This window comes from Acomys minous (assembly GCF_964271855.1).
Source record: "Acomys minous genome assembly, chromosome: 8".
NCBI lineage: Eukaryota > Metazoa > Chordata > Mammalia > Rodentia > Muridae > Acomys > Acomys minous.
The window spans coordinates 104,091,025-104,113,306 of NC_140489.1; the positions used below are offsets into that span (position 1 = coordinate 104,091,025).

General features: G+C 38.6%; 1 protein-coding gene and 1 pseudogene across 13 annotated transcripts in view; both read left to right on the top strand.

The window, feature by feature from the left end:
* The window catches only part of SPDYA (speedy/RINGO cell cycle regulator family member A), a 43,870-nt gene that overhangs the window by 1,180 nt on the left and 20,408 nt on the right, over positions 1–22,282 (top strand). For 3 of the 12 annotated variants that reach the window (XM_084792774.1, XM_084792771.1, XM_084792776.1), the window contains exons 2-7: positions 1,604–1,689; positions 1,925–1,959; positions 3,732–3,981; positions 6,514–6,572; positions 10,641–10,726; positions 17,937–18,108. In XM_084792774.1, coding sequence (XP_084648900.1) covers positions 3,750–3,981; positions 6,514–6,572; positions 10,641–10,726; positions 17,937–18,108 — 549 coding nt within the window. In that variant the 5' untranslated portion in view covers positions 1,604–1,689; positions 1,925–1,959; positions 3,732–3,749. The remainder of the gene's footprint in view (positions 1–1,603; positions 1,690–1,924; positions 1,960–3,731; positions 3,982–6,513; positions 6,573–10,640; positions 10,727–17,936; positions 18,109–22,282) is intronic. The other 9 variants (XM_084792775.1, XM_084792777.1, XM_084792778.1 and 6 more) reach the window with 5 other exon arrangements.
* Positions 18,877–19,509, top strand: LOC311603419 (large ribosomal subunit protein uL22-like; annotated as a pseudogene). The gene has a single exon. The product of its transcript is annotated as a large ribosomal subunit protein uL22-like (transcript).

The following is a 22,282-nucleotide window of genomic DNA, read 5'->3' on the forward strand; positions in this document are numbered from 1 at the left end:
TCATAGAAAAGCCCACCACAGCATGGGTGATGGATGACTGGGGCCCCTCTCCCCAGCAGTCCTTGCTGCTTTAAAGCCATGGGGAGGGGTCTGGTGAGTCTTGTGAGTTGTTTGTTTTTTCTGAACCTTGTTTTGTTTACTTCCTGAGTCTTAAGCAGCCTCCCTCTAGGATGGAATGTGTCCCTTTGGAGGATGACTTGGGCATGGTTTCTCTTATTCCCTTTCTCCTGCAAAATACCTCACACTTTAATTTGCCCATTATCTCTTGTCCTCTTACAGCAGAACTCTTATTCTTTGGTGTGTCTAGACAAAGCTAAATTTAAAAGATTCCGAAAAGTGGAGTTTGGCGCAGGCTGTAGCATAGAGACCTTCTGGCCTTATCCTCTTAACTCCACAACTTTCCTTCCGTCTTTAATAATGTCAGTGGATCTCTGTTTGGGAATTTCACACATGCCCTTTTCCTGTTGTCTCGAGTCTTAGATGAATTAATCTGAAACCGAAGTTTGCATTTTCTTATTTTCCTATGGTTTGAACATTAAAAACATTATTTGAAAAGTCATTTATATTGAGTAAAACTTCACTCATGGACAGTGTGCCACAATACTCTGTATTCTAGTATGTTCTACCACTGAACCTAACCCTGCCCCACTGCATTTGAGAAGCTTAATGACTGTTTAGTTCCCTCCTCCCCCCCCCCCCTGCAGAAGATAGATAGATAAAAGAAGCAAAAGATAAATGGTTTGGTCCTTTGGGGATGGTTGGTTCTGTTTGCTTTTGCGATAGAGTATATGTTGTTACACAGGCACTTCCTCCATTCCTAGCTATCCTCTGCCTAGTTCTCCTGCTCTCTGTCTCCCTTCCCTCCCTCCATCTCTTTCTACACACACACACACACACACACACACACACACACACACACACACACACACACAGTATTTTTCTTGCATGTGTCTGTACACTACATGCATTCCTGGTACCCTCGGAGTCCTGAAGAAGGCACTGAATTCCCTGGAACTGGAGTTAAAGGCTTGTGAGCCACTGTGAGTGTTGAGAATCGAACCTAGGTTCTCTGTTAAAACAGTGAGTACTTTTATTTTTCTTGGTTTTTCGAGACAAGGTTTCTCTGTGTAGCCCTGGCTATCCTGGAACTCTCTTTGTAGACCAGGCTGGCCTCGAACTCACAGTAATCTGCCTGCCTATGCCTCCCATGCTGGGATTAAAGGCGTGCACCACCATGCCCAGCACAGTGAGTACTCATAACTGTTAAGCATCTCTCTAGCCCCTCTGCCCAGTTCTTTATAATCTAACCCAACACTGATTAATACTGTATCCACTAGCCACATGTAACCATTAAACACTTGAATTTGGCTGAGTGCAACAGAAAAGTTTTGATTTTTACTTAATTTTTTGGTTTGGTTTTTTGTTTTTTGAGACAGGGTTTCTTTGTGTACTCCTGGGTGTCCTGGACTCAATTGTAGACCAGGCTGGCCTTGAACTCACAATGATCTGCCTGCCATTGTCTCCTCAGGTGCTAGGATTACAGGCATGCACCACCCTGCCCAGCTATATTATGTTTTGTTTTGTTTTGTTTTTTGTTTTCAAGACAGAGTTTCTCTGTGTAACAGCCCTGGCTGTCCTGGAGCTTACAAAGATCCACCTGATTCTGGCTCCCAAGTGCTGGGATTAAAGGTATGTGCTACCACTGCCAGGCTCTACTTCATTTTTATTAGACTATATTTCAAACTGTTTAGTAACATCAAAATTGAGATATGTACAAAATGTACCAAATATCAAAAATGTACCAGATCTAAACTATTTAGGATGTAAATTATTTTATTAATTTTTATATTGATTAGTGTTAAAATTACATGTTTGATCTATTACATTCAATATATTAAAATTAACTTCTTTTTTTTTTTTTCAGCACTAACAGCTAAGCCCAACTCTCTTTTGTGCTAGGCAAGTAGTCTACCACTGAGCCCCAATTATCATTTTTTTTTAATATGGCCTTCAAAAATATAAAGCTATGTTTGTGACTCTCATATTGGAAAGTGTTGGTAGTATCCAGCTAGTTTTATGTTGGGTGTAACCTCACCTTCTGCAGGGAAGTTTTTTTTATTTATTTATTTATTTATTTATTTATTTATTTATTTATGTTTTTTTTCAAGACAGGGTTTCTCTGTGTAGCCTTGGCTGTCCTGGACTCACTTTGTAGACCAGGCTGGCCTCGAACTCACAGCAATCTGCCTGCCTCTGCCTCCTGAGTGCTGGGATTAAAGGCGTGCGCCACCACGCCCGGCATGCAGGAAAGTTTTTAAGACTCAGGAGGGAGAATCTGTACATAACTCTTTGAACGCCTGGGTCACTGTGAGTATGGATTTAGAGGTGCTTATTAGGATGTTGGAGTTGTTCCCTGCTTTGGCTATTCATATCTCTATTTCTCACTATTGTAGAAACAATTTGGCCAAAAAGTAATATTAGTTGTAGAAATGAGGTGCTGGAGAGATGGCTCAGAGGTTAAGAGCACTGACTGCTCTTCCAGAGGTCCTGAGTTAATTCCCAGCAACCACATGGTGGCTCCCAACCATCTATAATGTGATCTGACGCCCTCTTCTGGCCTGCAGGCATCACACTGTATACAAGATAATAAATGAATAATTTTTTTAAAGATTTATTTATTTCTTATGAATACAGTGCTCTGCCTGCTTGTATACAGGCAGGCCAGAAGAGGGCATAAGATCATATTATAGATGGTTGGGAGCTACCATGTGGTTGCTGGGAATTTAACTCAGGACCTCTGGAGGTGCAGTCTGTACCCTTAACCTCTGAGCCATCTCTCCAGCCCCGAATAAATCTTTTTTAAAAATTGTAAAAATGATGTTTACTACTCACCACCAAACCCAAAATAGTAGTGAACATTCCTATTGTTGAATAATGGTAAATTTCTTTTTTTAATTTAAAAAAATTTCAGACTTTTTTCGGTTCATAGCACTATATATTCATATTTGCTTATAGTCAGCTATTCAGATAGGATGGTAACAACTTTAAATATCAGATCAATTTAGAGATGGGCAAGGCATGGCTTTAAACCCAGATTCAGGAGGCAGAAGCATGCAGATCTCCTAGGAGTCTGAGGCCAGCCTGGTTTGTCTAAAGAGTTCAAGGTGCACCCTATCTCAACAACAACACACCAAAAATATCAATCTATGAAAACCCTACAAATCACAGGTGCCATTTATTTGCTAAAACTTTTCAGAAAATACAAAAAAAACTGTTAATTGAATATGGAAACTTTGTAACCAAGGAAAACTTACCAGGAAAAAGGAACACCACAAAAAGAGAATGAACAAGTTTCATATTTGATTTTGAGTTCCAGAATAACCAAAGCAAAATGGAACAAGAGAGAGGGTAACATTTACCCAGAGGAAGCATAGCATTTCTGATCACTGTAAGAGCAATTTCTAATATGACTCAGTGTTACAAATAGCATTTTAATAGCAAGATCAACATTTTATTTTGTTTTTTATTTTTTAGTCTTTTTGAGATGATTTCTCTGTGTAGTCCAGGCTGACCTTGAACTCAGAGATCTGCCTGCCTCTGCCTCCCGAGTGCTAGGATTACAGGCATGCACAAGATCAATATTTTATATGACTGCATATCATAGTATCCAGCTAGTTTTATATAGAAATTGAATGAACGTGATCAATAATGTTGTATTTTTATTTTTATAGGAATTTTGAGGAGCCAAAATGCGGCATAATCAGATGTGCTGTGAGACACCACCTACTGTCACTGTTCATGTAAAATCAGGTTCAAATAGGTCACATCAAACTAGAAAACCTATTACTCTGAAGCGCCCTGTTCTTAAAGATTGTTGGCAAGCATCTGAAAAAAATGCACATAATAACAAATCTAAGCGGCCCAAAGGGCCTTGTCTAATCATACAGCGTCAGGAGATGACTGCTTTCTTTAAATTATTTGGTAGGTGTGAGACATTCTAATAGTATAAAGTACTTAAGAATCAGAATGTAAATCTATTTTGTCAGTTTTTTACAATGTATTTGTACGGGGTTGGGGAGTGCACACATTAGGCATGTGCATAGAGATCAGAGGACATCTTGCTGCAGGTAGGTTCTCTCCTTCCATCATATGCGTCCCAGGGATTACACTTAGGCTGTTAAGCTTGGTGTTAAGTGCTTTTACCCACCAAGCCATCTTACCTGCCCTCTTTTGTCATTTTTATAATAAAAATATTCAAATCTTTAGACTATTTAAATCTAAGGGTCAAGTGTATGTTTTGAGCAATTCGGGATATAAGTTTTCTTTGACCTAAGATAAAATAGTATATAGATTAAGATGAGCTACCTACCCAATTTGAGTATGCTTGTGGGTGTTTTCCAAGACTTTCATAGCTAAAACCAAGAAAAATAGGAATAACAATCAATCTAGAAAGTTTCAATCTAATGTCTTTGGAATATTGTTAAAAATTAAGAACATTTATCAACATGTTTATATTGTGAAGCTGAATTTGATTTTTCATTACATAACACTATTTTGTTTATATGCTTATTAACAGACAACTAGAGACAGTTTTAGTATTTATAGTAGCCAACACAGGAGCCTGCTTTTTCAGGCATGGCAGCAAGGTAGACATAAGAGATAGTGTTGCTGGGTGTGGTGGCACATACCTTTAATCCCAGCACTGAGGAGGCAGAGGCAGGCGGATCTCTGTGAGTTCAAGGCCAGCCTGGTCTACAAAGCGAGTCCAGGACAGTCAGGACTACAAAAGAAACCCTGTCTCAGAAAACCAAAAGAGAAAGAGGGAGATAGTGTCAACATTTCCTGAAGTCAGATCATATCATAGCCCTAATAGTTGTAGGTAACAGACCTCCTTGTTTATAGAGGAAGGCTGTGTGCATGCAAGCAAACTTGGTAAGATGTAAAGAATATCAAATTTTAAAGATGAGATAAAATATGTAAGGAATATAAACAGAAGTTACAAAGGTTTTCCCTATCAGAATCTAAAATGTAAACACTTCCATTTCTCAATACTAAGAATAGAACAAAGTTGTTGCCCACAAACTTTGCTTTAATCTCTCTCCCACTCTGTTTTTAAAAGTTTCTCATGTATGCCAGGCTAGCCTTGAATTCTTTATGTAGCCAAGAATGACCTTGACCTGATCTCTTGCCCTCAGCTCCTAAATGCTGGAATCACAAGCAAGCAGAATTCCCATTTTGTTGGTCGTCTCCAGCACTTACTCCCTCTTTTTGAGTCCTCTTCACAGTCATGGGAAAACACCTGACTCTACCATTTTAGCTAACTTGTGAAATAGAAACAGAACTAACAAGACTAACTCACAGCCGGGGTGCAGTGGTGCACACCTGTAATCCCAGCACTCAGGAGGCAGAGGCAGGTGGATCTCTGAGTTCAAGGCCAGCCTGGTCTACAAAGTGAGTCCAGGACAGCCAAGGCTACACAGAGAAACTCTGTCTTGAAAAGCCAAGCCAAAAAAAAAAAAAAGACTAACTCTATTTTGAGATCTATTTTAATGCTATCAAAACAAGAGCATTTTAAATTTTTTTCCATTTTGGATGTTGCTCTTTGTAGTATTTTGCTTTTCTTTTTGTTTTGAGACAGGATGTCACCATGTAGCCCAGGCTGGCCTGCAGTAGACCAGACCAGCCTTGAACTCACAGAGATCCCCCTGCCTCTGCTTTTCAAGTGCTGGGATTAAAGGCTTGTGCCATCATTCTGGTGTAGATGTTATTTTTCAAGATTTTGTTGATCTTTTTGTCCTAGTAATCATTTTTCTAAAAATTAAATACTAATTATAAATTCAAGTAAAATTTGAAGTTATTTATATAGACATGTTTGCATTTTAATTTGAATAATAAGTAGCCTAGAGAGGAAATAGGGGGAAAAGAGCCAAAATAAAAAGTACTCTGGACCCTAAAAGGAGAAAGTAATAGAAAACATAATATACTTAGAACAGTATTAAGATATTTCTTCATAGAAGATGAACTATCTTACATCAGATTCTATTTCTGTATCTTAAAATTGACTCTGAACAAGAATGAAGAGCTGGAGTTGGATACATGCTGTTGGATACTCAGGAAATGAAACATATTATTCTCCCTTAAAGCTGAGTGTATACATACTAAAGCAAATCAGATGGGAAATGGGTAGGCCTTGCAATAATACATATACTAAGAAACTGACAACTATACCTTAGCAACCATTTTGTTTAATTTCTAAACATGACTTTAAAATGTTCCAATAGCCGGATGTGGTGGCACACATGTATTTAATCTCAACACTTGGAAGACAGAGGCAGGTAGATCTCTGCGAGTTCAAGGCCAGCCTGGTCTACAAAGAGATCCAGGACAGCCAGAGCTCTGTAGCAGAGAAACCCTGTCTTAAAAAATAAATAAATAAAATGTGTCAATATAGAAATTATTTCTTTAAGATAAAGCATTTTTAAGAAGATAAGTTGTAGTTATCTTTTGTTGTAGATGATGATTTAATTCAAGATTTCTTGTGGATGGACTGCTGCTGTAAAATTGCAGACAAGGTAAACTGGAAATAGTATAATCATAAACCAGCACTGTTATGTTACTAGACCATTAAAATTTTTATGAGATCTGATAAGAATTTTCTCCCTCATTACAGTTAGAAAAAGCAAAATTCTTTCATTATATTTGTGTGTGTGTGTGTGTATGTGTGTGTGTGTGTATGTGTGTGTGTGTGTGTGTGTGTGTGTGTGTGTTGCAGCATGTGTGCCATAGCTAGTATGTGAAGGTCAGAAGACAACTTAGAGAGTTGGTTCTCCCCTTCCACCATGTAGGACCCAGGAACTGACCTCAGATCCCCAGGCTTGATTACATGCGCTTTGACTCACTGAGCCTTCTCACTGGCCCCCAAAGCAGAATTCTTACACTTGGTTTTTACCAAATCTATTTGGAAACAAGAATCAGTAGAGACTTGATGTTTGGTGGGGGCAAGGAGGGGGATACACTCACTCCAGCCTAGTGTGACCTCAAACTCATCAATTCACAATCACCTTGCCTTAGCCTCCTACGAGCTACGATTAGAGAGATATATCATTATGCTCAGCTAGATTTAATACATTTTGACTAGAATTACTACCTTTAATTGCTGTAGAGAAAAAGTTATCAAGACTCACTCCATTAAGGTAGTCTCCTATAAGTTTGACTATTTTATAAGTAGTTCAGACAAAAAAATTTCAATTGTCTTTTAAACTATTTTATTATTTTATTCAATGGGCATTACATTACTATTTAATATATACATATTTTATAACATAAATAATATCTTATTCTATGTTAGCTTCCTCGCCACTTGGTAACAACCATAGATCAGCACTGTCACATACTTTGAGAAACACTAGACAAATAAAAAAAATGAGAATTATTCTATAAAACAAATGGTTCTTGGGGCTAGAAAAATGGCTTAGCAGTTAAAAGCACTTGGTATTCTTCCAGAGGACACAAGTTTGATTTCTACCATCCATATCTGGCTGCTTCCAACTACTTGTAACTCCAGCTCCCGAGCTTAAGTACACACACACACACACACACACACACACACACACACACACACACACACGTGCACAACATAATTTAACATTTTAAAAATAATGGATCATTCTCTTTTTTTGTTATTATACAAAAAAAATGAAATTTACGGTAACATTTTGATAAGAATGTATCACATGGGCTTAACTATGTAACACTGGCTGGCCTAAAACATCCTATGTAGACTTGAACTCAAAGATACCCACCTGCCTCTGCCTCCAGAGTGCTGGGATTAGAGTGTATGACGACACCCATCTACTTTATTCTTATCCTCATTCATTACCCCCTCTTCCTACTAATCTTACAGGTAAAATTAGTTTAGATGTTCTTCAGTTCGATATCAATATTTCATGTTTTGTTTTGTTTTGGCTTTTCAAGGCAGTGTTTCTCTGGATAGACTTGGCTGTCCTGGACTCACTTTATAGACCAGGCTGGCCTCAAACTCACAGAGATCCACCTGCCTCTGCCTCATAAATACTGGGATTAAAGGTTGTGTGCCACCACCACCTGGCTGATGTCAGTATTTTATAAACTGTATAATTTGTTGGAACAATGATGACTTATACTTTTTTGTAGATACATTTCAATATTTGATTCTATGCTTTTTAGTCAGCTGAATAGTTGCTATTTTAGTTTTATAGATACTTATTTAGACTGGGGAGTCATATATTAAGTTCAGTAGCAGTTAAAATATAAATCCAGGGAGCTGCAGAGATAGTTCAGTGGTTAAGAGCACTAGTTGCCTTTCCAGAGGGGCCAGGTTCAATTCCCAGCACTCACATGGCAGCTTACAGCTGTTTGTAAGTCCAGGATCTAACAACCTCACACCAACATACATACGGGCAAAATACCAATACACATAAAATACAAATATACATATAAGCCAGGATTTCTGTGAAGTTTGAGGCCAGCCTGGTTTACAAAGCAAGTACAGAACAGCCAAGTTTACACAGAGAAGCCCTGTCTCAAACCTACACAGAGCCAGGCAGTGGTGGCACACGCCTTTAACAGCAGCACTTAGGAAGCAGAGGCAGGCAGATCTCTGTGAGTTCGAGGCCAGCCTGGGCTACAGAGCTAGTTCCAGGAGAGCCAGAGCTGTTACCCTGTCTCAAAAAACCAAAACAACAACAAACACACACACACACACACACACACACACGTTCAGAAAATTAGCTTATGATTCAATATTAGGTATTGAAATGAAGGCTTTTATTTCATATTTAAATGTGACAAAGATAAAAATGGTTAATCTTTTTAATTTGGGAGACTGGAGAAATGGCTCAATAGTTAAGAACACTTCCTGTTCTTACAGAGGACCTGAGTATAGTTAAACTAACTGCCTATAGCACCAGCTCAGGGGATCCAATGACTTCTGGCCTCCTCAGGCATCTGCACTGAATTAAAAACTAAAATATTTTTTAAAATTAAAAAAAAATAAGTCAGGTGTGGTGGCGCACGCCTTTAACCCCAGCACTCAGGAGGCAGAGACAGGTGGATCGCTGTGAGTTCAAGGCCAGCCTGGACTACAAAGTGAGTCCAGGACAGTCAAGGCTACACAGAGAAACCCTGTCTCGAAAAAAAATAATAATAATTTTGAGCCAGGCATGGTGACACATGCCTATCCCAGCACTAGGAAGGCAGAGGCAAGCAGATCTTCATGAGTTCAAGGCCAGTCTGGTCTACAAAGTGAGTCCAGGACAGCCTAGCCTACACAGAGACACCCTGTCTCAAAAAATAAAACAAAAACAAAATGATTAATTTTGGAAAGTTTTTTTTAACTTTATGTGTTTGGGTGTTTAGCTTGTATGTATATCTGTGCACCACTTACATGCATGGAACCTTTGAAGGCCAGAAAACAGTGTCACATCCCCAAGAACTAGAGTTATAGACAGTTGTGCGCTGCCACGTGTGTGCTGGGAATCAAACTCCGTGTCCTCCAGAAGAATAAACAGTGCTGTTAGTTCTGGAAACTAATTTAGAAAAATTAAAGCACACATAACATAATGAAGACAAAGACTTGCCATGTGGCTCTTTAAAAAGAGCAGCAATCATTAACGTGGCCATTCTTGTTTCTTTTAACCTTTCTTTCCAGGAATGTAAATTATGTTTTGAGGTCAATCTGAAGCATGCTAACATGTTATCATAAACATTTGATAATGTGGGGCTGGTGGGATACATACTGCATCAGCTGGTAATGGTGCCTGATGACTGAGTTGATCCCAGGATTCATATGGTGGAAGGAGAATGGAACAGAATTCATAAATTGTCCTATCTCTACACCTGGGTGGTGCTCTAACACGTAACACACATGCATAAAGATATATCAGTAAGTGTAAAAAAAGAATGTCTCAAAAAATGTAATCTTTTAAGACAATCGCAGCATCCTTTTTCAGATGAGTAGTAATGATATAACCAAAAACTCAGTTTCTATCAGTTGTGGGAAACAATACAGTTTAAGTGTGTTGATGTTGGAGGACAGCAGGGGGCAGTGTATGAAAAGTAGGCAACCCAGAATACTTGACATTATTTCAGGAATCCTTTAGTTGGAAATGAAAGAAACACTTGGAATCATTGTACAATGCCCTTACTTGATAATGAATAAGTATGAAAGAAAAAATATATTCATATTATAACTTGTTTCAAATTTGAACCATTAGATCTTTGCATATGTTCTAGAGGCCAATGTGTGTCTTTTTAATAATAAATTTTAAATATGTTTTTTTCAATGAAAACTGGGCTATTTAGTTTTAAATGTAACTATTGGTGAATCTAGATGAAAGATGTTTGGTTACTCATTGAACTATTTTTAAATCTCTAAGTTTGAAATTTAACTTAGAAAAAATAGAACATTTAATTTTAAAATGTATCATTTAAATTAGAAATCCACCTATTTAAATATAATAAATTATTTGTAATTATTTCTCACACTACTCAGGTGATTGTATAAAAATAAATAATACTTTAAAGTTTAAAGTCAACTATCTTATAGCAGTTGTATTAGTGGCAGCAAATCACTAATATTAATTTCTAACTTTCCTTTATAGTATCTTTTGGCTATGACCTTTGTTTATTTCAAGAGAGCTAAATTTACTATAAATGAGCATACCAGGATAAATTTCTTTATTGCTCTGTAAGTATGCTTTCTACTAAATGCATTTTATTAGTTATTTACAATATATGTTATTTGTAATTAAAAGCAGAAACATTAAATTTTATGGATATTGTTAATAGGTCTTCTTAGATGTGAAAATTACATATTTCTCACTTAAATCGGATAGTTTTATGTTCTTTCCACTTGCCTTACGTTACATACCAGAGAGGAGGAGTTCATTATCCCACTGCAGGTTGCAGTGTGTTTTTTACCTTTTTCATGATGTTCTCATATAAATTTTCCCAGTACTCTCTCTCTCTCTCTCTCTGACACACACAAACACACACACACACACACACACACACACACACACACACACACATTGGTTTTTTGAAACAGGGTTTCTCTGTGTAGCCCTGGCTATCCTGGAACTCACTTTGTAGACCAGGCTGACCTTGAATTCACAGAGATCGGCTTGCCTCCTGAGTGGGGAGATTAAGGCAATGTACATTTTTAAAACCCAGAATATTCTCTTGAAAATTTCCAGTTAGTATGTAGTAAAACCATCATCATACTTTTGTAACTTGAACATTTGTGGAGCATGGTTTGGATATATTCTTTGTAGGTCTATATCTAAAAGATAGGAATTATTTATATTTAATACTTTCATGTTCACTAATGGTCTCATCAAATACTGAATATTGTTTATTTTCCAGATTTTTCTGTTGACATAACATTAATTAGTGATAGATTTATTATCTGTTAAATTGTTTTAATGAAATGGTTTTCCAACTCATAGGTCATAATTTAGTTAGGAAAAATATAATTTCAGGGCTGGGGATATAACTCAGTGGTGGAATACTTGCCTAGTATGCACAAAGCCTGGGGTCAGATCTCAGCAGTACTTGTATTTAAAATGGGGTGGGGGAGCTTAAATTTAATAATTCATTTTGGAAGTTGTCATGTGCCAAGAAATAGAGTGCTTCCCTATATGCATGAAGACCTGTGTTCAATTACTAGCAAGCCCTTCCCCCCAAAAAAGGACAGCGAGTATGCTTTTTCTACCTTATACTTGGGTACAAGGATGCAGCTAGAATGTATGTACGTAATTTTAAGTGTTGAACTAGGGAACTTTATTAAAAACATTGCAGTACTGGGGCCTGGAGAGATTGCCTCAGTGGTTTAAGATGGCTGCTCTTCTAGAGGACTGGGAGTTTGATTTCCAGCACAACCATTTGTAATTCCAGTTCCAGAGAATCTGATGCCCTCTTCTGCCTCTAGGCACTAGGCACCCATATGGTTCACAGATATACATGCAGAAAAACACTCAAACACATAAAAATTAGTAAATAAAAAGACATATTTAACATCTATTTAATTCAGAATCAGAGTTGCTGAAGAAATCAGACCAGAAGAGCTTGCTTTATGCATTAATCAAAGAGACATTTTTCAGAACATAGGAAAAAATGAGCTGAATTTAACATTTGGTTATGATTACTAAACTGGAAGAATTTAATAGTAATAGCTAACACTGAATACTATGTGTAAATCACCACATCTTATATATTTATACATTTAGTTTTCCTGGGTTGTGTCTTTTTGTTTTTGGTTTTTCTTTGTATAGCTTTGGCTGGTCTAGAATTCACTCTGTAGGGCAGCCTGGCCTCGAGCTCACAGAGAGATGCCTGCCTCTGCCTCCCGAGTGCTGAGATTATAAGCATGCGCCACCACCACCTAGCACATTAAAGTTTTCTTATGAAATACATTGCCTATTCCTATTTTATAGATGAGGAAACGGACTTAGGACAATAAAGCACTTTGCAAACTCACAGAAGTTAGTAGGGAGGCCAGGTGTTGTGGTGTACACCTGTATTCCCAACATTTAGGAGCTGAAGCAGGAGGGTCGTGAGTTTAAGGCTAGCCTGGGCTAAAAAAAAAAAAAAAAGGAGCAGAGCTGCTGAGGTGCAAATGCATGTATGATATTTCCAAGAGCCTAATTCAGCCTTGATACTGTTAAATTGCCATTTACATGTTTCAGTATTGTATCTATATTCAATATCATACATAGTCTGTAGTTTTCTCCACCTGAATATTAAAGACAAGCCAAAATGGCATTAGTGCAAATCCAGCTAGAAGCCTGAATTTGAATTTGTTTCACTTGTTTTGTGGTTATAGCCATTAAAGTACTATTTAGCTTTTACTGTGTAGAAATCTTGAAGATTGCACTGCATATTGTATTATATTATACTTCAAGTAGCATGAATTATAATTTTCATCCTCTGTCTAATCATGTGTTCTGTAGGCTAACTCAGTATTTCATTTTATTAAGCATCTCTTGTTAACCATAGTTCTAAAACTCACATTTTCTATGTAGTCAAGAATGTTTCCTTTCAGTGTAGCCTTGGATGTCCTAGACTCACTTTGTAGACCAGGCTGGCCTCAAACTCACAGCAATCCACCTGCCTCTGCCTCCCGAGTGCTGGGATTAAAGGCATGCGCCACCACTGCCTGCCTGCCCCCCCCCCTGTTTAATTTTGAGACAGGTATTTGTATCCTAGTTGGCCCCAAACTCCCTATGTAGCTAAGGATGACCTTGACCCAATTTGCCTTCCGAATGCGGAGATTACAGGCATGTGCCACCATGCCCAGCAGCGCTCACTTCATCATTCCACATCCTCTTGCTTCACATGCTTGAGATGTTTAGCCTTCCTAGCCTTTCTTTTCTAGCTTACTTTTAAATCAGCCTTTTAAAAAAATGTTGTTATAACCTGCTGGAGATTAGTTGAGCTTCCTTGATTTGGAGATATCTTTCAACAAACAACCCTTAGAAAATTCTAGCACTGTTTTCAAGTCTACCACATCTCCTATGCTAACTTTCTTTGAAATCCGTTAAATGTACTGTATGTTGCACTCTGCTTTCCACATCCCGTTAACAGTGTGGGGGTATTTTGCCCAAACATTCACGGAATTTAATGTGTGTAGGTGTGGTGGTCTGAATGGGTGTGGCCCGCACAGACTCAGGTGTGTGACTGCTTGGCATTACTAGGAGGTGTGCCCTTGTTGAGGTCTCCTTTGCTCAAGCTATGCTCAGTCTCCTGCTGCTGCCTGCAGGGCAAGATGTAGATCTCTCAGTTCCAGCACCATATCTGCCTGCTATGGTGATAATGGACTAAATCTCTGAAACTAGAAGCCAGCCCCAGTTAAATGTTTTTCTTTCCAAGAGTTGCCATGGTCATGGTGTCTCTTCACAGCAATAAAACCCTAACAAATACAGTAGGTATTTTTATTTAGGACTCTACACTCATAAATAAATGGGCATGCTAGCCCACTCCTGTTAATGTTAATTCTTAACATTGCCAGTTCGCAGGAGGCTGAGGTGGAATGATCCTAGATCAAGGCCAGCTTGGACTACATAGTGAATTCAGGCTAGCTTGAGCTTTGCAGTAAGATCCTGTAGTAACCACCTCCACACGCCCCTGCCACATGCACAGGCGTACGAAAGCCAAATATGTTTGAGTCCCAGCACTTAGGCAGAGGCAGTCAGATCTCTGTGAGTTTTAGGCCAACCTGGTCTACTTAGCAGGTTTCAGCTATCCAAGGCTATATAGTAAGGCCCTGTCTAAAAACAAACAAATGAAAAAACAAGAAAAGGAAGAAAGGAAGGAAAGAAGAAACTTTTGTACAATATCTACACCCTGGGCATGAAGAGCAGAGAAAGGGTGCCTGCTAGGTGGCTTGGAGGAGTGCAGGTAGAGCACTTGCCCTCAGCCCCTGAATTCCCACATTCCTTCTGAACAGGATTAGACCTGGGAGTCTGGGGGAGGGAAAGGAAGAGCTCCCAGGTTAGTGGCGCAATGGCAGTGATGTGTGAGGAATCTTACAGACATGGCCTGAGTAATGTTTGGTGTCACAGCTGCAGGGTAGTTTGTTGCTTGTATATTTTCAATGGGAAACTAGTAATCGTATATAAGCTCTACACTACTCAGGATGTGGCACAGGCAAAGATGACTGTTTCTGGCATTTTGCATGGAGGACACAAAAGGATCAGTTGGATTCACATGGATGGTTGATAGTACTCAATGCAGTGGCAACCACTATATCTTCCACATTTTCTTTCCTTATTGGGGGCTTGGGGGACTCAAGACAGGGTTTCTTTGTATAGCCTTGGCTGTCCTGGATTTACTTTGTAGACCAAGCTGGCATAGAACTCACAGTGGTCTTCCTGCCTCTGCCTCCTGAGTGCTAGGATTCCGTTACTAATTTGATCTTCATCTTATGTCTAACATTATTATGTTTGTTATGTCTTTTTTGTTTTTTTTCTGAAACAGTGTTTCTCTATGTAGCCCTGGCTGTCATGGACTGGCTTTACAGGCCAGGCTGGCCTTGAACTCACAGAGATCCGCCTGCCTCTGCCTCCCAAGTGCTGGGATTACAGGCGTGTGCCAACATGCTTGGCTTGTTATGTCTTTATATATATATAATTCTATTTAAAATTTTTCCAAATGTATTTATTACCTTATTTTTATACATTATTTTTATTTCTACAAGTATGTGAGTGTGTATACGTGTGGGTTTATGTGCACCCTCTGCATGCAAGTGTCTGTTAAGGCCAGAAGAGGGTGTGAGATCCTCTGGAACTGCAGTCACAGGTGTTGTGGGATGCCGGAAATGGGCACTGGGAACTGAAGCCCTCCAAGAGCAGCAGACACTTCACCATGGAAGCCTCTTCAGCCCGTAAACAGTTATTCTTATACTCTGTTTAGATCTTGGAATCTGCTCTGCTCATAGTGTCTTACTTCCTTGTGTATTTTGTAATGATTTTTATGTTAAAGTGACTTACAGAGCCTGCACTGCTTCTGACTAGAAATATGCCCCATTATTAACTTTATTTCTGTATTAATATCTTGCCTCAATTTTGTTTTGGGGAACAAGGTCTCATGTAGTCCAGGCTGGACTCAAACTTTCTATGTAGGTAAGAAAAGCTTGAACTCCTGATTTTTCTGTCTGAATCTCTCAAGTACTGAGATTACAAATGTGTGCCAACACACTGGTTTAATATGTCTCTTCTTTTTCTGATTGCTTTATAAGATTTTATCATTGCTTTTGAGCAATGTGTCTATGATATACAGTGGTTTAATTTTCTTGTGATTTCTTGTTTCTTATTCATAGAACTTATTTGTAGATTTATAGCTGGGTCTTTTTTGTTTTTTGGTTTTTTTTCTTGTTTGTTTGTATTTTAGTATTTTAAGATTTATTTATTTATTTTATGTATATGAGCACTCTATCTGCATGTACACCTGCATGCCAGAAGAGGGCATCAGATCACATTATAGATGACTGTGAGCCACCCTGTGGTTGCTGGTAATTGAATTCAGGACCTCTGGAAGAACAGACAGTGCTCTTAATTGCTGAGCCATCTCTCCAGCCCAGTATTTGGTATTTTAGGGATAGGGTTTTTCTGTATAGCTCTGGTTGTCCTGGAACTCACTCTGTAAACCAGGCTATCGTTGAACTCAGAGATCTACCTGTCTCTGCCTCGTGAGTGCTGAGATTGAAGACATGTACCACGACCTAGATGTAGATTTGTAGTTTTCATTAAATTTTTATAAACTGTCTCTTATAATCCAAGTTGGATGAAAACTTTCTGTGCAGCCAAGGATGTCCTTGAACTCTAATCTTTCTGCCTCTACTTCCCAAGGGCTGTAATTACAAGTGTATGCCACTATACCTATTTATGTGGTGCTGAGGACCAAGTCCAGGGCCTCCTGTGTGCTGTATGAACATGGTACCAGCTGTGTCACATCCCTGGTTCCAATTTTTTTTGGAAAATTTATCTATTTCATCAAAAAAATTTTTTATCTATCTGTGGCGTTTCAGATTCCAAGTTCACTTTGGAAGTTTTCACACTTTTTTTTTTCTTGAGACAGGGTTTCTCTGTATAACCCTAGCTGTCCTGGACTCACAGGACAGGCTGGCCTTGAACTCACAGAGATCCACCTGCCTCTGCCTCCCGAGTGCTGGGATTAAAGTCATGTGCCACCACTGCCTGGCAGTTTGTGCACATTTAACTAATGTTCTATCTCTTATTTTTAATTTTTGTCTTATATTACAGTTTGTATAGATTCATTGCTGTGCCTTCAATTGACAAATATATTTTTCTCTAGTATTCAATCTTCCATTAATCTAGTTCAGTGGTTTTCATCCTATACATTGTAGTTTTTGCCTCTTAAGTACAGTTCCAATTTATCTACTTCTTTGAGCATATAGAATAGTTATAGCAAGGGGGCTGGAGAGATGGTTCAGGAGTTAAGAGTACTGGCTGCTCTTCCAGAGGACCCAGGTTCAATTCCCAGCATCTGTAAGGCAGCTCACCTCTGCCTGTAACTCCAGTTTTAGGGGATATGATGTCCTCATACAGACATGCATGAAGGCAAATTGCCAATTAACATAAGGTAAAAATAAATTATATTTAAAAATAGCTATGGCTGTTTGATATCCTTTAATGTATCAGTTTTGGGTTGGCTTTGATTGATTGATTAATTCTCCTTATCATGGTTTGTGTTTTTCTGCTTCTTTATATGCCTGTTCCCCCTCAAGTATTTGGCAAAATACTGACTTCCAAATGTGTATGAGGGAGTGGTCTGAAGATAGCCCCAAAGACAGATAAGAAAAGAGAATGCCTTATAATCATTTCTAGAGAACCATAAACAGTGCCTGTTCTCAGCCAGAGTAAAAAGCCACAGTTCCAAGAGTGTAAGGGAATAGTCCAAAAGGTGTCAGGGCAGGGAGGCTGATTAGGTCCAGACTGAACATTGCTTACAGATTCATCTAAAAAGTTAAGAGCCAGGTGTGGTGGCACACACCTTTAATCCCAGCACTTGGGAGGCAGAGGCAGTGGATCACTGAGTTCAAGGCCAGCCTGGACTACAAAGCAAGGCTAGGACAACCAAGGATACACAGAGAAACCCTGTCTTGAAAAACCAAACCAAAACAAAACAAAAAGTTAGAAAAGCCTCAAGAGAGATTATTTCAAGTTAACTTACTTGCACCCCAGAACAAAGGTCAACATTTACAGGAATACAGAAACTCATAGAAGGTGCAACAAGGTATAAGACTCACTGTATCATTATTTTTGTTATATATTTTAGATATAAATATCCTTTATGTATTGTAAATCATTCATATTTTTTATTGTCTATTGTTCTTGTCCTTACTGTTTCTTTTTTGGGCTGTTGATCCACTTTGTTAGATATCTGGCTAATACAGTTGAAGAAGATGAAGAAGAAGCCAAATATGAAATTTTCCCATGGGCTTTAGGGAAAAACTGGAGAAAATCATTCCCTAATTTCTTAAAGCTAAGGGACCAGCTCTGGGACAGAATTGACTATAGGGCTATTGTAAGCAGGCGATGCTGTGAAGAGGTAAGGCTTTAAAACCACTTTTTGTAGTCTTTGTTTATCTAATTATCCTTGGTTTATTTATTTATTTTTGGTTTTGTTTTGCTTTGCTTCTTTATTTGGGCATAGATTCCCACAAGTAGCTCAGCCTGGCTTATAAGTCATAGTCCTATTTTGTCCTCTTCAGTTTTAGGATAAAAGTGTACCATGCCATTATGTCCTCTTACCCACTTTGTCTTTAGTGATCTCTTTCTATTTCTGTCTCTCTCTTAGTACATGTATGGAGATCATTAACTCATTATTATGAGTGCAACTTGTATATTCTGTTTCTGTTTGAATTTATCAGATTTATTAAAAATTGTAATTTCCACTGTTTAGAACAGAGTATTTGTATACTATTCTTTTTGTAGTGTCCCCTCCTGTCTAAGAGATCACCAGTGTAATAGCAAAGGGTTTGTGGGCATACTAACACATCTTATTTGAGATTATTATAAAATGTCGAACAGTGGTAGTGAACAACCTTAATCCCAGCACTCGAGAGGCAGAGGCAGGCGGATCTCTGTGAGTTTGAGGCCAGCCTAATCTACAGAGTGAGATCCAGGACAGCCAAAGCTACACAGAGAAACCCTGTCTTGAAAAACCAAAAAAAAAAAAGGATTATTATAAAACTAGAGTTGAATAATATTTTCCACTAAAATATATGAATTTTCAAGTTTCCAACATTGAAGCCAACATTTATATATATAAACATATATATAAACATTTATTTATATATACCTCTTTTCACAAAGAATACATTGTTTTGCTAGAGGTGGAGGTCTCATGAATTCTCCCAGTATCCCTCGTGTTACATCTTCCTATAAGCAGCCAGAGGAAACCTCTGAAGATGGTTCATTACTCTCTTGACCCGGAAAGCCCTACAAGATCATGCAAATCAAGAGGTTCGAATCTTCGTGTTCACTTTAAGAACACTCAGGAAGCGGCCCAGGTTATCAAGGGTGTGTATATCCGAAAGCCACCGAGTATCTGAAAGATGTCACTTTAAAGAAGCAGTGTGTGCCATTCAGGCACTGTAATGGTGGAGGCAGGAAGTGCGCCAGGCCAAAAGTGGGGCAGGGTCGGCGGCAGGAAAGAATGCTGACTATTTTGCTGCACATGCTTACAAACACAAAGAATAATGCTGTATTGAGGGTTTAGATGTAGACTCTCTAGTCATTGAATGTAGTATTGGACAAAGCACCTAAGATGTGCGCCCACAAACTTACAGAGCCCATGGCCAGATTAACCCATACATGAGCTCCCCCTGCCACACTGAGATGATCGTCACTGAAAAGGAACAAATTGTTCCCGAAGCCAGAAGAGGAGGTTGCACAGAAGAAAAAGATATCCCAGAAGAAACGGAAGAAGCAAAAACTGATGACATAAATTTAGCAAAAATTGATGGGAATAAATTAAGCACAAAATACATGCAGATACAAGGTTTTTTTTTTTTTTTTTTTTTTTTTTTGGTTTTTCGAGACAGGGTCTCTCTGTAGCCTTGGCTGTCCTGGACTCACTTTGTCGACCAGGCTGGCCTCGAACTCACAGTGATCCGCCCGCCTCTGCCTCCCGAGTGCTGGGATTAAAGGCATGCGCCACCACGCCCGGCTACAGATACAAGTTTTTAAAAATATATTATTTTCTTTTTAAAATTTAATTTGTCTTAAATTTCATTTGAAACAGGGTTTCTCTCTATAGCCCTGGCTGTCCTGGAACTCTATGTAGACTAGGCTAGCTCAGAGATCAGACTGCCTTTGTCTCCTGATAGATGGGACTAAAGGTATGCACCACCATGCCCAACACATTGTTTTCTGTTTTGTTTTGGTTTGGTTTTTCGAGACAGGGTTTCTCTGTGTAGCCTTGGCTGTCCTGGACTCACTTTGTAGACCAGGCTGGTCTTGAATTCACAGTGATCCACCTGCCTCTGCCTCCCGAGTGCTGGGATTAAAGGCATGTGCCACCACGCCCGGCTCACATTGTTTTCTTAATGTCATATTTTATTAATATAAATAATTTAATTTATAAATAAGTTGTTTTAACCAAATGTTTTATATTGGTATTTTAAACAAAAAATCTAAAGTGAAATTAAGTGGAAGCAACAATTATTGTAAACGCTTGTATTACTATTTTAGAAATGTGAGAAATGTAGGGTAGATAATTCTGTAACTAAATCGTACCCTGTTAAATAACCATAGTACAAAGGATCCCAAACTGATGGATTCACTTCAAACTTGAGTATAGACTGTAGCTGCACGTCCCAAAATTTTCCCCAGAACTAACCTTGTTAATTCTTTTTTAATGAAATAAGATACACCTATGCATATTTACTAATTAGGATTCTTAACTCTTCAAGGAAATGCAAGGATTCAGAAATAACAGAGGACAGAAAATAACAGAAAGATAATATAGCAAGCAAAGACTCTACAAAGTTAAGTTCAACAGGAGAAGATAAAAAGTTGTATATATGAGGCCTCTAAATTCAATGTATTGTCATTCAAACAACTCAATACAGTTACAGGGTATTGAAAGAATCCTGCAACTAATTTTTATATCTGTTTGGGTCAATGTTGTGGTCCATTCCTGTAATCTCAGTTCTCAGAAGGCTGAGGCAGGAGGATCTTAAATTCAAGATCAACCTGAACTGCATAGTGAAACCCTGTCTCAAAAAGAAAGAAATGACAATCTGTATAGCTATTTTCCAACCTTGTGACAGAGGGCCATATTTGAACACTCTAATTTTTTCCAAGCACATGCTACTCTGCTTCTGTTCTGTTCTCTTCCATTCTCTTTGCAACTATTATATAAAGCCTTCCCTCTCTTGTTCAACAGAACTTTGTCAAAGCCTCCTGATAACTATGTTGCCAAAATGTAGGTTAGCTTTTAGTTTTTAGTTTTTAGTAGGTTAGTCTCACCTTAGCAACCCTTGGCATACTTGTTTCTCTGACACACTGTGTTCATGGGGTTTTCCAAATATCGAGGTTGAGGGGTTTTCCACTCATTTTGTCAGTTCCCTTTCATCTCATCAGCCTTATGAGGGTGCCCAAGAGTTCAGTCCTGGAACCTATTCTGACCTCTATCGGAATTAACTTAGTAAGTGATCTTGTTCTTTCTTGATACATTAACTTTGAGAGACTGGAGAGATGATTAGAATCACCTCCTAGCCAGGCATGGTGGTTCATGCCTTTGATCTCAGCACTTGGGAGGCAAAGGCAGGTGGGTCTCTGTAAGTTCAAGGCCAGCCTCGTCTAAAAAGTGAGTCCAGGACAGCCAAAGTTACACAGAGAAACTCTGTCTCAACATCCCCCCAAAACAAACAAACAAAATGCACTTCCTAGTCATCCAGAAGACCAGAGTGCAGTTCCTGGTACCCATATCTGTCAGCTCACTACCAGGTTCAACTTCAACTCCTAGGGATCTGACACACTCTTCTGGTCCCTACAGGCATGTGCAGGTACACATACACATAAAAAAAAATCTAGAAGACTTTAACATGAGATCTAAGTGAAGGTCTCTCCTAAGTCCAGATCTGCATATCAGATTGCTTGCTTATTCCATTGTCTGACTAAAACCTTAAACTTGACATGTGTAAAATTGTATTCCTGATTCCTACATACAGACCAACAAACTTGCTTCTTTACAGTCTTCCATATATTAATAAAAAGCAGCTCTATCATACTAGTTGTTCATATCACAAAACTGTTACCTTTGCATTTTCCCTCCCCCTTGTATCCTTGCCTTCAAAAACTATTCAGTGGGTTGGAGAGATGACTCATGGTTAAAAGCAAGAGCTGCTCTTCTAGAGGACATTAGTTCAGTTTGATGGCATCTCACAACTGTCTAACTGCAGTTGCTGGGGATCTCATGCCCTGTTCTGACCTATGTATGCACTAGACACTAGGCACACAATGGTGCAGGCATACATGCAGGCAAAAATTTTTAATTTAAAAATCCAGTACCCTACTGTTTAACATTTCTACCACTAGCTTTTTATCACTGGTTGCCTCAATTGTTGTTGTAACTTTGCAAATAGTCTCTCTTGAGTGTGGAATGTTTGCTAAGCATATACAAAACCCTGGGCTCAATCCCTAGTACCAAAAAACAAAAAGCAACAAAGAGTTTCATAATCTTTCTCCCCTACAGGCTGTCCTTGGTGTAACTG